This window comes from Peromyscus eremicus, chromosome X, assembly GCF_949786415.1.
Source record: "Peromyscus eremicus chromosome X, PerEre_H2_v1, whole genome shotgun sequence".
In the NCBI taxonomy this organism is placed as follows: domain Eukaryota; kingdom Metazoa; phylum Chordata; class Mammalia; order Rodentia; family Cricetidae; genus Peromyscus; species Peromyscus eremicus.
The window spans coordinates 16,555,377-16,567,765 of record NC_081439.1 but is presented as its reverse complement, the minus strand read 5'-3'; the positions used below and the strand labels follow the sequence as shown (position 1 = coordinate 16,567,765).

Below are 12,389 nucleotides of genomic sequence, written 5' to 3'. Positions count from 1 at the left end.
CTTCTCTTCCACTCTCCCTACAAACCTATGCTCCAGTAATAAATAGTATGTAAGAACATGTGTCAGAGAAAATATGATCCCTAAAATTTGCAAAGTTAAAAAAAGTGGGGGAGAACCAACTTAATTTTGTGTGGTCTATTAAAAGAAGAGAATTAATATAACTACACACACACACACACACACACACACACACACACACACACACACACAGAAGGAAAAGAGACTAGTATTTTGTCTCTTTGCCTTGCCAAAGAATGACTTTGGGCAAGGCACTTCATATCATATTCCCAAGATGGTTAGAAAGCAAATATAAAAAGGTGAATTAGAGAAAGTGACTGTAGTCTTTTTGGTTTTGTTTTGTTTGAGACGGGGTCTCTCTATGTAGCCTTGGCTATCCTGGAACTCACTATGGGCTGGTCTCAAATTCACAGAAATCTGACTGCCTCTGCTTTCCAAGTGCTGGAAATAAAGGTAGTGTATGCCACCACGCCAAGCGTGACTCATGTCTTGATGGAAATAGATAACGTCACAGTTAAAAGGGTCTGTGGGGTCTTACCAACATAGTGTTCCACATCCCTCACAGTGAATGATGGAGAGGGTAGCGTCATCCCCAACCCATCCTTCTTCAAGACGAGGATAGGCACACTGAAACTATTCTCTTCCAGGAATTCCACCGTCAGCTGACTTCCAGTGGGTTTCAGAATCACTTCATCTGAGCTGTGTGGGTGACAGGAGAGAAAGCCCGACTTTGAGATTTTGCTCACTAAAGGCCTTAATGGCCTCCTACTCAAGGGGCATAGTCTTCCTGAAGGAGTCTTATAGGGGTTGACAATAAATGGCATAAACCTCATACGCCAGGAAAGAAATGACCTCTCCAAAGCAGGAGACAAGGTCACTGACAGAGGTGGGAATATATGGTGAACAGACTACTCTTCTCTGAATAACAAAGGAAACTAGTCAATAGCTTACCTAAGAAGAGATATAACTAACAATTTTGACTCATTTGTTCTAACCCAGAATAGCAACATCCAATTTAAAATGTTAGTGAAAAGAGCAAAGACTGAGTTTTTAAAAAACAGTATATAACCACTTTCTCAATACATGTACTTATAAAATGGGAATTCTTTTTTTAAATTTTTCATACAATATATTTTGATCATATTCTTTCCCCTCCTTCAATTTCTAGTCATGATGAAAAAAAGATAGTAGATAGAGGTATAGATTAGTACCAGAGCATTTGCTTAGCTTGCATTGAGTCTATGATTTCAATCTCCAGAACCAAAAACAGAAAATGGAATAGACTATGAAGAGAAAGAAAATGAGTTGTATTGAAACAAATACATTAAGCTCAGGATCTGTTTCACTCTTTATGTAGTTCTAGATGGCCCAAAAATTAAACTGCAAAAAGTAAAGCCATAAAGGTACTAGGGAAAAAACATTTATGAGATAAGACCCAGTTATTACTAAAATGGTTAATAAATTGATCTGCATTAAAAACTAAAATTGTCTGCAAAGAAAGCTATTATAAATCAGTTAGCTTCCTCCAATGGCGTCTCACTGGGTATACTAACCACACTAAAGGGTAGGTCCCATGCCCAGCAGTAGATGGCCAACACCAAATAAATTCCAAAGTATTTTTGTAGATTTTTTTTGTTTCATATTGCTTTGTTTCTTTTCTCTTTTTTTTTTGGTCTTGTCTTTTGTTGATTTAATATTTTGTGGTGTTGTGTGTGTGTGTGTGTGTGTGTGTGTGTGAGAGAGAGAGAGAGAGAGAGAGAGAGAGAGAGAGAGAGAATGTTTCTTGTGGGGTTGTTTGTTTTTGCATTGTATGATTGTTTTCTAAAGAGAGAGAAAAGAAGGGTACAGAGTTGGGTGGGTGGGGAAGATCTGGTAGGAGTTGAGGGAGGGGAAAAGCATGATTAGAATATGTTGCGTGAAAAAATTCTCAATAAAAAATGTGGGAAATGCTTTAAAAAAAAGGAAAATTGTCAATAAAGAGGACTCAAATAGCTGGGCAGTAGCACACGCCTTTAATCCCAGCACTAAGGAGGCAGGGACAGGCAGACCTCTGAGTCTGAGGCCAGCCTGGTCTACAAAGTGAGTTCCAGGACAGGCAGGGCAACACAGAAAAACCCTGTCTCAAAAAACCAAAATCAAAAAAAGTACTCATAAATATACAAAAATCAACATCTTTCATAATTAAGGTAATAAGTTAAAATAAAAATATTTCACTAAATTTTGATTAGAACAAAAAGTTTAATAGTAAAAAAATTACTGGCCAGGATGTAGTAAAATCAGAGCCTTGACAAAAGTCTGTATGTAAAATTGTACAACTTTTATAAAAACAATTGGCAATATTTAAAGATTCTTAAAGCATATCCCTTTTGACCTAACAATTTCAGTTTTACACAGTAAATCTACAACTGTCCTTGTCACATATGCAAAAACTTAAGTACAGAGATAATCACTGAGACTTCGAATATAGCCCAGTAGTAGGGTACTTGCCTAGCATGCATAAGGTCTAGGTTCAATGTTCATCACTGAAAAATAAAGATATTGACTACAGAAGTTTTCTTAATAACAGCAAAATCCTGGAATCAATTTAAATGGCCACCAATAGAAGACTGGTTAAATAAAATGTATATCCATTCAATGAAATGCTAAATGACCATGAATGGGAATAAAGACTATCTGAACATGATTTGTGGATTGATTACCAAGACATATAATTTAGGTTTAAAATAGCCAGGCAGTGGTGGCACACGCCTTTAATCCCAGCACTTGGGAGGCAGAGCCAGGTGGATCTCTGTGAATTTGAGGCCAGCCTGGTCTACAGAGCAAGATCCAAGACAGGCACCAAAACAACACGGAGAAACCCTGTCTCGAAAAACCAAAAAAAAAAAAAAGTAATGTGCAAAATATAGTGCCTCCATTTGTTTCAAAAAATAAAAAGGACACAGAAACACATACTTGTAGACGAAAAGACTATTTTTGAAAGAATGTAAAAGAAATTAGCTGACATAGGTAGAAGAAAGGATCTGAAGGGTCTGAGGTAGCATTCCTCAGATGCTTATAAATTGACTAAGACAAATGCTGTTTCCCAACTACTGCAGATTTTTGTAAATAGGCTATAATGTACTCTAAACATCAAGTGAAACTCTGGCTACTGTTACTTAGAAACTAACCAAAACAGAAGTTCCCACCCATAGGAGATTTTGCAGGGCTCAGAAGATATCTAGACAGGAGGGAAGCACAGTCAGTGGAGAAGCTGAAGGGAAATACGCTCAGCTTCCCATACCCCTGATGCTTAACATTTCTTTGCACAAAGAGTCCTCACCTGTCAAAAGTCCTACCCCGGAGTTCTCGAATAAACATAGAACTCCCAGTCTTCACTGGTTTCCCCTTGTGAGTATCATGCCCTTTGGAAGATCCACGGCGTTTTTTCACTAAACCAGAAAAAGACAAGAGGTCATGAGTTGGCCAGAAGCTAAGCTTCCAAGAACAAAGGTCTCCATACTCAATAGGTTCTTATTTTCTAATCTAAAACCCTAGGAGGCATCTAGAGTTAAAGAGAGACTCTTACACTCAGAAAAGTTCCTGGGGGGAAAGAGTGTGCTTCCTCTAGGCAGTTGCTAAATAGGGAGGGAGATAAAGCCATGCACTTCTGCCCTCTCAGTGCAATAGCTGCAGGCCTGCTGGACTTGCGTAAGTGTCTGCTGTTTCCTAATGAAGACACATCTGAGGCACTTAGGCAAAGGCCCTCCCAAACTACCTTTGATTTGTTTCTCCCCTTGACCACTTCCTGATGAAAACCCTAAAATCTACTTACTAATGGAGGGCCCATGTAAGACCTCACAGTTGGGGCAATGGTACAGGTCGATCTCAGCAGCTTTCTCCTCCTCAACACCAACACAACTGTAAAAGAAAAAAAAATAGCTAAGGTTTATAAGAATTTTACTTTTAAAAGTTCTAGAACAGTGAGTGTTGTATAGCGCATGTGGCTATTTATATTTATATTAAGTAAAATTAAGTAAAATTGGGGGCTAGATAGATGGCTCAGTGGTAAAGAGCACTGGCTACTCTTCCAGAGGACCTGGGTTTGATTCCTAGCATCCAGATGGCGGTCCACAATCCTAACTCCAGTTCCAGGGGATCTGACTCCCTCTTCTTGCCTCCACCAGCACCAGGCACATGGTGCACAGACAGACATACATGTGGGCAAAACACTCATACATAGAAAAATAAATATTTTTAAATTATTAAGTAAAATTTAAACGTAGTTCCCCATCACCCTAGCTATATTTCACCAGCCACATGCAGTTAGTAGCTACCATATTATACAGATTACAAAACATTTTCATCAGTGCAAAATTCTACTGGTCTAAAACAATGATGACAAAATGTCATTGAAACTTCATTAGGGCCAGGTGGTGGCATACACCTTTAATCCCAGTACTCTAAAGACACAGGTAGGCAGATCTCTGAGTTCGAGGCCAGTCTGATCTACAAAGCAAGTTCCAGGACAACCAGAGCTGTTACACCGAGAAACCTTGTTTTTGAAAAACAAACAAACAAAAAAGAAACTTCATTAGGATTCAGAATGGTCAAAGCTGAAAGAAACTAGAACATCTGTATGTGAATGAGCAGAAATATGTAAACCAAATAAGTAATTTTAAATGTTCCAAATAGCCACATTTAAAAGGAAAAAAAGAGTCCAATGTTCTAGTCCACACTTCTAATTCTAGCATTCTAGCATTCTGGAGGCAAAGGCAGGAGGATTATCATGTGTTTCTGGCTACCCTCAAGTATTAGACCAGCCTGGGCTATATAGGGAAACATGTCTCAAATATTAAAAACATGTCTTATTTTAATGACATTTTATCTTGCTTTAGACATCCAAAATACTATTTCTTTCTTTTTTTTTCCAAGACAGGGTTTCTCTGTGTAGCCCTGGCTGTCCTGGAATTTACTCTATAAGCCTGGCTGGAACTCACAGAGATCCACCAATTTAACATTCGTGCAACACCTGTAGCATGCCAAGAAATCAGGACATCATCAATTTTGTAGAGGTGAGGAGTCAAGCAGATAATGTACATAAAGATCATAGCACAATGTACACATAGACTGGCACAGAATAAATGATATTACTTTTTGCCAAATCCAGATATCACCCCTCACTAGCCTAAAGCTTTTTGTTGTTTTTTTTCCCTTCAAGAAACACTTGCCAGGCTTGGTGGTACATGCATTCTGTGGTGGTTTGAATAAGAATGCCCCTCATAGGCTCATATGTTTGGATACCAGTTCCCCAGATGGTGGAACTATTTAGGAAGGATAAGGTGTGGCCTTGTTGGAGGAGATGTGTCATTGGAGGGCAGGCTTTGAGGTTTCAACAGATTCCTACCATCCCCAGTGTGCTCTCTAACTCCTGCTTAAGGTTCAAGATGTGAGCTCTCAGCTATTTCTGCTTCCATGCCTTCTCTCTGCCATCATTGATGCTAACCCTCTGGAACTGTAGGCACAATTCAATGCTTTCTTTTATAAGTTGCTTTGGTTATGGTGTTTTATCACAGTAACAGAAAAGTAACTAATATGCCAGTAATCTCAGAACTTTAGAGATGTAAGCAGGGGGATCAAGAGACCAGCTTCAGCTAGATGAAACCCGTTTAAAAACAAAACACAAAAAAGAACACTCCTTTACTTTCCAAGTTTAACCAAATATGGTTTTTCTACAAGGAAACTATTTTCTCCATACTAGTACCACTCAAAGTTCACAGTCCTATACTGATTTGTGAACTGCTGATTACAGATCTGTGTTAAGTACAGAAAACGAGAATAGGTATCGCTTCTCAGCAATCTGGTAGAATGTTTTAATAGCCATTGAATCTAATAATGAAAAAATTGGGTTTGTTATACTGCTTTTTGTTCACATTATTTTTTTAGTCATTCTTTTTTTATTTTATAAAATCCATTCACTATAGATTGAAAATAAAGGAAACTATGTCCTGGTTCTTTACCATGGAGTCTAAGGAGCACTGTGTTAAGAGTTCTATCAGATGGAAACCTCATATTCTTCCAGGCGCTGACTAATCAGGGAAGTTCAGTAGATGACCCTTTAACTCTCCAGTGAGAATTTGAGATTATCTCTGCTCTTGTGCCTTAGTTTCTTTTCCTGCTGCCATGATAGAATGTCATGAACAAAAACAACTTAAGGACAGAGGTGTTTATTTTAGCTCATAGTTCACAATTCAAGAGGTACATCTCAGGAGGAAAGTCAAGGTAGCAGGTACTTGAAACATCTGGTCACATTGAGTTAACAGTAAGGAAGAAGAAAGCAATGAATGCTGCTGCTCAGTTCCTTTTCTGTTTACACAATCTAGAAAAGTGCCACTTATGGAGGGTGGGTCTCCCCACCTCAATTAAAACACAATCAAGATAATTTCCCACAGGCATGCTCCCAGGCCCAAATCCCAGTGATTCTAGATTTCATCAAGTTAACAACTGACATTAACTATCAGGCCTTGTGTGAGATGATGACTCATTCCTCTTTGAGTTTCATACCATGCAGCCATACCACTTCCTGCTCCTCTTTACTTCCAGTTACCCTTCTCCCCAACACATCCCTTCACTCACTGAAGAACCTGCTCACAGATTTTTTCCCCACCACAATCCTTTTCCCTTTCAATATTCTACCTGGTATTAGTATTAATGTGGAGACCCAACTTGCTGGGTTCACTCTTCTTTGATCTCATCATCTCCAGATGATAAGTTACCTCCACTCTCATTTCAGCTACTCTCATGACCATCCTCCAGACTTGGTCCAGCAATTGTTTCACTTCTAGAATATGAAATACATACACCATTTCTTTGATCATAAGTATATCCATCAGCTCTCACTACACCTGTTCTTTGCTCTCAAAAATCCCTAGCTGCTCCTACTTTTACCCATTCTTTGTTTTGTTGTTGTTGTTGTTTGAAACAAGGTCTCACTGTGTAGTCCTGGCTGGCCTGAAACTCAAAGATCTAACTGTTTCTGCCTCCTAGCACCAAGATTAAAGGCCTGTGCCACCACACTACACATTCTTTTTTTAACTTTATGCTCTGTTTTCAGACAAGGTCTTACTGTGTAGCTTAGGCTGACCTTGAACTCATAATCCTCCTGAATAATGGGATTATAGGCAAGCAAGCATTGGGATTACAGGCCTATAGCACCAAACCCCTGCCAAATCCACCTATTCTTGACTTCAACCTATTTACTATCTAGTTTAATTCCAGCATTCTCCACTTGCCCTACTGTCTTTCATCACATTTCCAAACCCTATAGTTTCCAAACCCTATAGCTCAATCCCTATCTAACACTAGACTACTGGGTGCGCTGGAGAAAAAACAATCACCCATTGGACTGGAGGCAAAAAAAATTCACTAAAATGTGTAGATTATATTGCCTGATAATCCTCCTACAATTTCCCACTTAGCTCTTTCCTTCCCACAATCCACAGTAAACTTCAAATCTTTGACCCCACTATCTCTCCCTTCTCTCCATGCAAATGATTTACTTACTTCTTGGGGAAAAAAAAAGAAATGAAATAATCAGACAAGAACTAACTTGACTTTCTAGTACCAACTCTACTTCCTTTGCCCATCCTTTCCTCCTATTACAATGGAAGTACTATCTTTCTTTCCTCCTAAAGTCAGTGTTTGCATCTAAGTCACATTTTTTTTTTACTTTCTCAATTAATTGTCCCCTCTTTTTAAAGTATCTTCAATCTCTCACCCTGTTTCTTTCTCTTCCCTCTTTACCATTTAAACAAGTACACTGACCTTAATGAACAACAAAAAACCCTCATTTCTCTACTTTTCTTTCATTCCCCTCTTGTCTGCTCCTCTCTGACAGTTCAAAGTCAAACATCTTTCCATACTTACATAGCTCAAAATGACCATTCTTTTTGAATAGGTAACAGTTAAATATGGTACAAAACTCAAAAGATCAGCTCTAGATCCTAATTCTTTAACTATCAGTTGTGTTCTTCTGTCATTCTTATTGTTTACTGCCCTAATACAGGTTGTTATGATCTCTAACTAGAATTATTGTCCTCCTCATCCAGCTAGATTCCAAGCCTCTACTCTGTCTCCACACAAAATGATTCTACACACTAAAACAATAATTTTAAAAGAACAAGTGTGGGTTAGAGAGATGGCTCAGCAATTAAGAGTGCTTACTGCTTTTGCAGAGGATCCAGAAACTCCAGTTCCAGGAGATTCAACACCCTATTCTGACATCCTCGGGCTGCTGCACACATAAGGTGTACGTACACATACTTAGGCATACAAAAACACATAAAATTAAATAAAAACACAAATGTGACCTTATTGTCTCATACCTAAAACCCGTGAAAAGCTCCTTATTCTTCTTTTTTGTTAACTTTTTAAAAGTTTTATGTATATATGTGTGTGTTGGAGGCTGCCCTTGGAAGCCAGAAGAGGGCATTGGAACTCCTGAAGCTGAAGTTACAAGTAGCTGTGAACTGCCTAACATGGGTGCTGGAATTTGAACTCTGGTCCTCTGAAATAGCAGCAGCAAGTGCTCTTAGTTGCTGAGCCATCTCTCTAGTCCCTCCCTATTAAAGAACAAATTGAAATTGACTAAGCCTATCAATAGTGGCACATGCCTTTAATCCCAGCACTCCCGAGGCAGAGGCAGGTGGATCCCTATGTTTTCAAGAACAGACTGGTCTATAAAATGAGTTCCAGGAGATCCAGAGCTGTTTCACAAAAGAAACCCTGTCTCAAAAAAAAAAAAAAAAAAGAATTGAACATAGCCTAAAAAAGGCCTTGCCTCTCTGGTCTCACCTTTTACCCTTCACACATAGCACCAGTTATATAAACGAAAATGCTTACTGCAAACGAAGAGCAAGTATTCCTTCTTCAGAAATATAACAAAGGAGCTTTTTCCTTTCTGCGGTCACTCAGGTTACCATGGTGTGATGATTTGAATCCATGTTCCTGGGCATCTGAAGACTTAGTCCACAGCTGGTTACACTGTTTGGGTAGGCTTAGGAGGTGTGGTCTGGCTGGAGAAAGTATGTCACTGGGGTGGGCTCTGAGGTTTCAAAAGCCATGGGCTTTCTCTGCTTGCTGCTGTTCCTGCTGCCAGGGGTGGTGTTTTCTTCCATGCCTCCCTATCATGATGGTAATGGACTCTTATCTGTCTGAAACCATAAACTCAAAATAAATCCTTCCTTCTATAAGTTGCTTCAGTCATGGTATGGTGTTTTATCACAGAAACAGAAAAGTAACTAATACACATGAATTTCTTCAGTTGATATTGTTTCTTTTGTGGCTGGGGAATGAACCCAGGGCCAAACATGCTAGGCAAGTGCTCTGTTACTTAGTTAAAACTCTAGCTCTATTTCTACTTTTTGAGATAAGGTCTCAAGCCTAGCACAGTGGTGCATGTCTTTAATCCCAGCACTTAGGAGACAGAGGCAGTTGGATCTCTGTGAGTTCAAGGCCAAGCTGGTCTGCAGAGTGAGTTCCAGAACAGCCACAGCTACATATAGTGAGACCCTGGCTGAAAACAAACAAAAATCCTACTTGAGATAGGGTCTTACTAATCTGTCTTGGTGATTCTCCTGCCTCAGCTTCCTGAGTAGCTATAATGACTGTTTTAGTTAGGGTTTCTATTGTTGAGATGAAACATTATGACCAAAAAGCAAGTTGTGGAGGAAAGGATTTATTTTGTTCACACTTCCACGTTGCTGTTCATCACTGAAGGGAGTCAGGACAGGAACTCAAGCAGGGCAGGCTCCTGGCGGCAGGAGCTGATGCAGAGGCCATGGAGGGGAGCTGCTTACTGGATTGTTTCCCCTGGCTTGCTCAGCCTGCTTTTTTATAGAACCCAGGACCACCAGCCCTAGGAGGGCACCATCCACAATGTGTTAGGACCTCCCCCATTGATCACTAATTAAGAAAATGCCTGCAGCTGGATCTCAAGGAGGCATTTCCTCAACTGAGGCTCCTTCCTCTCTGATGACTCTAGCTTGTGTCAAGTTGACACACAAAACCAGCCAGTACAATGACAGACCTAGGCTTGTCAATATAAGATTTTTCTTTATTTTTTCTATCTCACTGTCCTGGGAGTGAGGGTACATCACTCAGTAAGTACACAAGAGTACATGCTCTGGACCCTGAATTTCTCCACATCTCTACCTGGGGACAGGGTCCCAGGCAGTTAGCCAAGAACCTACTCAGGGAGACAAGAAGGAAGAGGTAGGGGTTGGGGATTTAGCTCAGTGGTAGAGCGCTTGCCTAGCAAGAGCAAGGCCCTGGGTTCGGTCCTCAGCTCTGGAAAAAAAAAAAAGAAGGAAGAGGTAGAGGTAGAACCACAGAACTCAAGGTTCTAAGTTCTCAGCACACAACCCACTGATGTCACATACAAATATGCAAAAGTAAAATATATTAAGACTTTTGGGACAACAGAAGCAGTGCATTTAACCTCAACTGTGGAGCTCCATGTGACAACAGCATTCACATGCTCATGAAGCCACTCTTAACCTAAAAAAGGGCTGGGGATGTGGCTTAGAGGTTGAACACTTGCTTAACACGAGTGAGGCCATAAATGTTCGATCTCTAGCACCACAAAAAATGAGCAAAAGATTCTTAGTGCCAGCCCATAATGCTCTCTACTGTTCTTTTTCTTCTCTACTACTGACACTACTCCCAAATACTACCTATTTCAGCTCTACCTATGCTGACCCACAACAAATGTTCATTTACTTGCCATTTGTGCTTATACATTTAGCACATAGAAATTCTGGTATTCACCAGAAGTCCTCAGCTCCTCCATCTCCCAGTCTTGCTTCATTTACTTACTATCCAGCTAATTCAGCAAACATGCAATGGGCTAGATAACTCCTCAGACAAGAGAAGGCAGATAAACCAAAATTAAGCTTAGATGCGCTGTCTCATTAATTATCACTGGTGCCAAGGATAATAAATTGTTGTACTGCAGCCAGGCACTGGTGGCACAGGCCTTTAATCCCAGCACTCGGGAGGCAGAGCCAGGTGGATCTTTGTGAGTTCGAGGTCAGCCTGGTCTAGAGAGCGAGATCCAGGACAGGCTCCAAAACTACACAGAGAAACCCTGTCTCGAAAAAACCAAAAGATAGTTTTGCCGGGCAGTGGTGGCACATACCTTTAATCCCAGCACTAGGGAGGCAGAGGCAGGCGGATCTCTGTGAGTTCGAGGCCAGCCTGGTCTGCAAAGAGAGTTCCAGGAAAGGCGCAAAGCTACACAGAGAAACCCTGTCTCAAAAAAAAAAATAAAATAAAATAAAAAGAAAAAAAGAAAAACCAAAAAAAAAAGTTGTATTGCTCTGGATAGCTTCCTTAGTAAAGAGAATTATTATAGTATGGGGCATTGAAATTAAGCTGGGTTCACTGTAGGCACTCAACAAATAAGTAAATGAGTAAATAAATGAGTAAATGAATACATAAATAAACATTAATTGTATACCGACACCTGTAGAATGATCAATCTAGAGGGAAAGATACAGGTAGTGTCAGAAGTGTCATTAAGTGCTACAAAGTAAGTAAAACAGAACAATGATTGCTAAGTGGATGAGTAAATTTAAAGCCTACATAAAAGTAACTGTGAAGAAAAGTGAGCCATGGACTTTAAATATATTATATTTAATCTCTATAACAAGTCAGGGACACGATGTACAGCACTGAGACACTAAAACACAGAGGTTAAAAGATACAAAGATATGGGAGCCAAACTATCTGGGTTTGAATTTCACCTCTTCCACATACAGCTGTGTGAACACAGGCATTTTATATGAATTCTTTGTGCTCCAGTTTCTATACCTGTGAAACAGAAAAATTAGTAATAACCACCTTATAGTTGTTGCAAGGATTCAATGAACTTAAATAAAGTACTCAAGTACCAAAACATGATAAATATTATCTATAACAGATAGGAAATATGAATCAATTACAAAACTATTTAAATAGCAGAACAATATACAATTTTTGGTCTTCATGAGCCTATAATATCTAACCAAGTATATAGCTGATATGAGGTAGTTAGAAGAACCAAATGCTACAAGAACACAAAATCAGGCACTTGATTGTTTTATCCAGGGCTATGGAACCAAGTGGGACTCAAAGATCAGAGGTGCCAAAACAGTGGCAAGTTTTGCTCAAGATTCTATCTAGTTTCCTATCTACTTAGCCTCTGCTCTCTGAAGATGCCCAAGGAGCCAGGTCTTGTAACCAACCTGTACCTTGGGAAATCAATACCTTCATCCATAAATGAAGAAGGGAAAGAACATATTTTACCTTCCTTCATTAAAAAAATCAGTCAATTTTTGGTTTCTTGAAACAACCTT

General features: G+C 39.6%; 1 protein-coding gene across 4 annotated transcripts in view; it reads right to left on the bottom strand.

The window, feature by feature from the left end:
- The window catches only part of Phf8 (PHD finger protein 8), a 103,048-nt gene that overhangs the window by 77,371 nt on the left and 13,288 nt on the right, over nucleotides 1-12,389 (bottom strand). For all 4 annotated transcript variants that reach the window (XM_059251418.1, XM_059251421.1, XM_059251420.1 and 1 more), the window contains exons 3-5: nucleotides 3,830-3,915; nucleotides 3,338-3,446; nucleotides 557-717 (exon numbers count right to left, since the gene is read on the bottom strand). In XM_059251418.1, coding sequence (XP_059107401.1) covers nucleotides 557-717; nucleotides 3,338-3,446; nucleotides 3,830-3,915 — 356 coding nt within the window. The remainder of the gene's footprint in view (nucleotides 1-556; nucleotides 718-3,337; nucleotides 3,447-3,829; nucleotides 3,916-12,389) is intronic.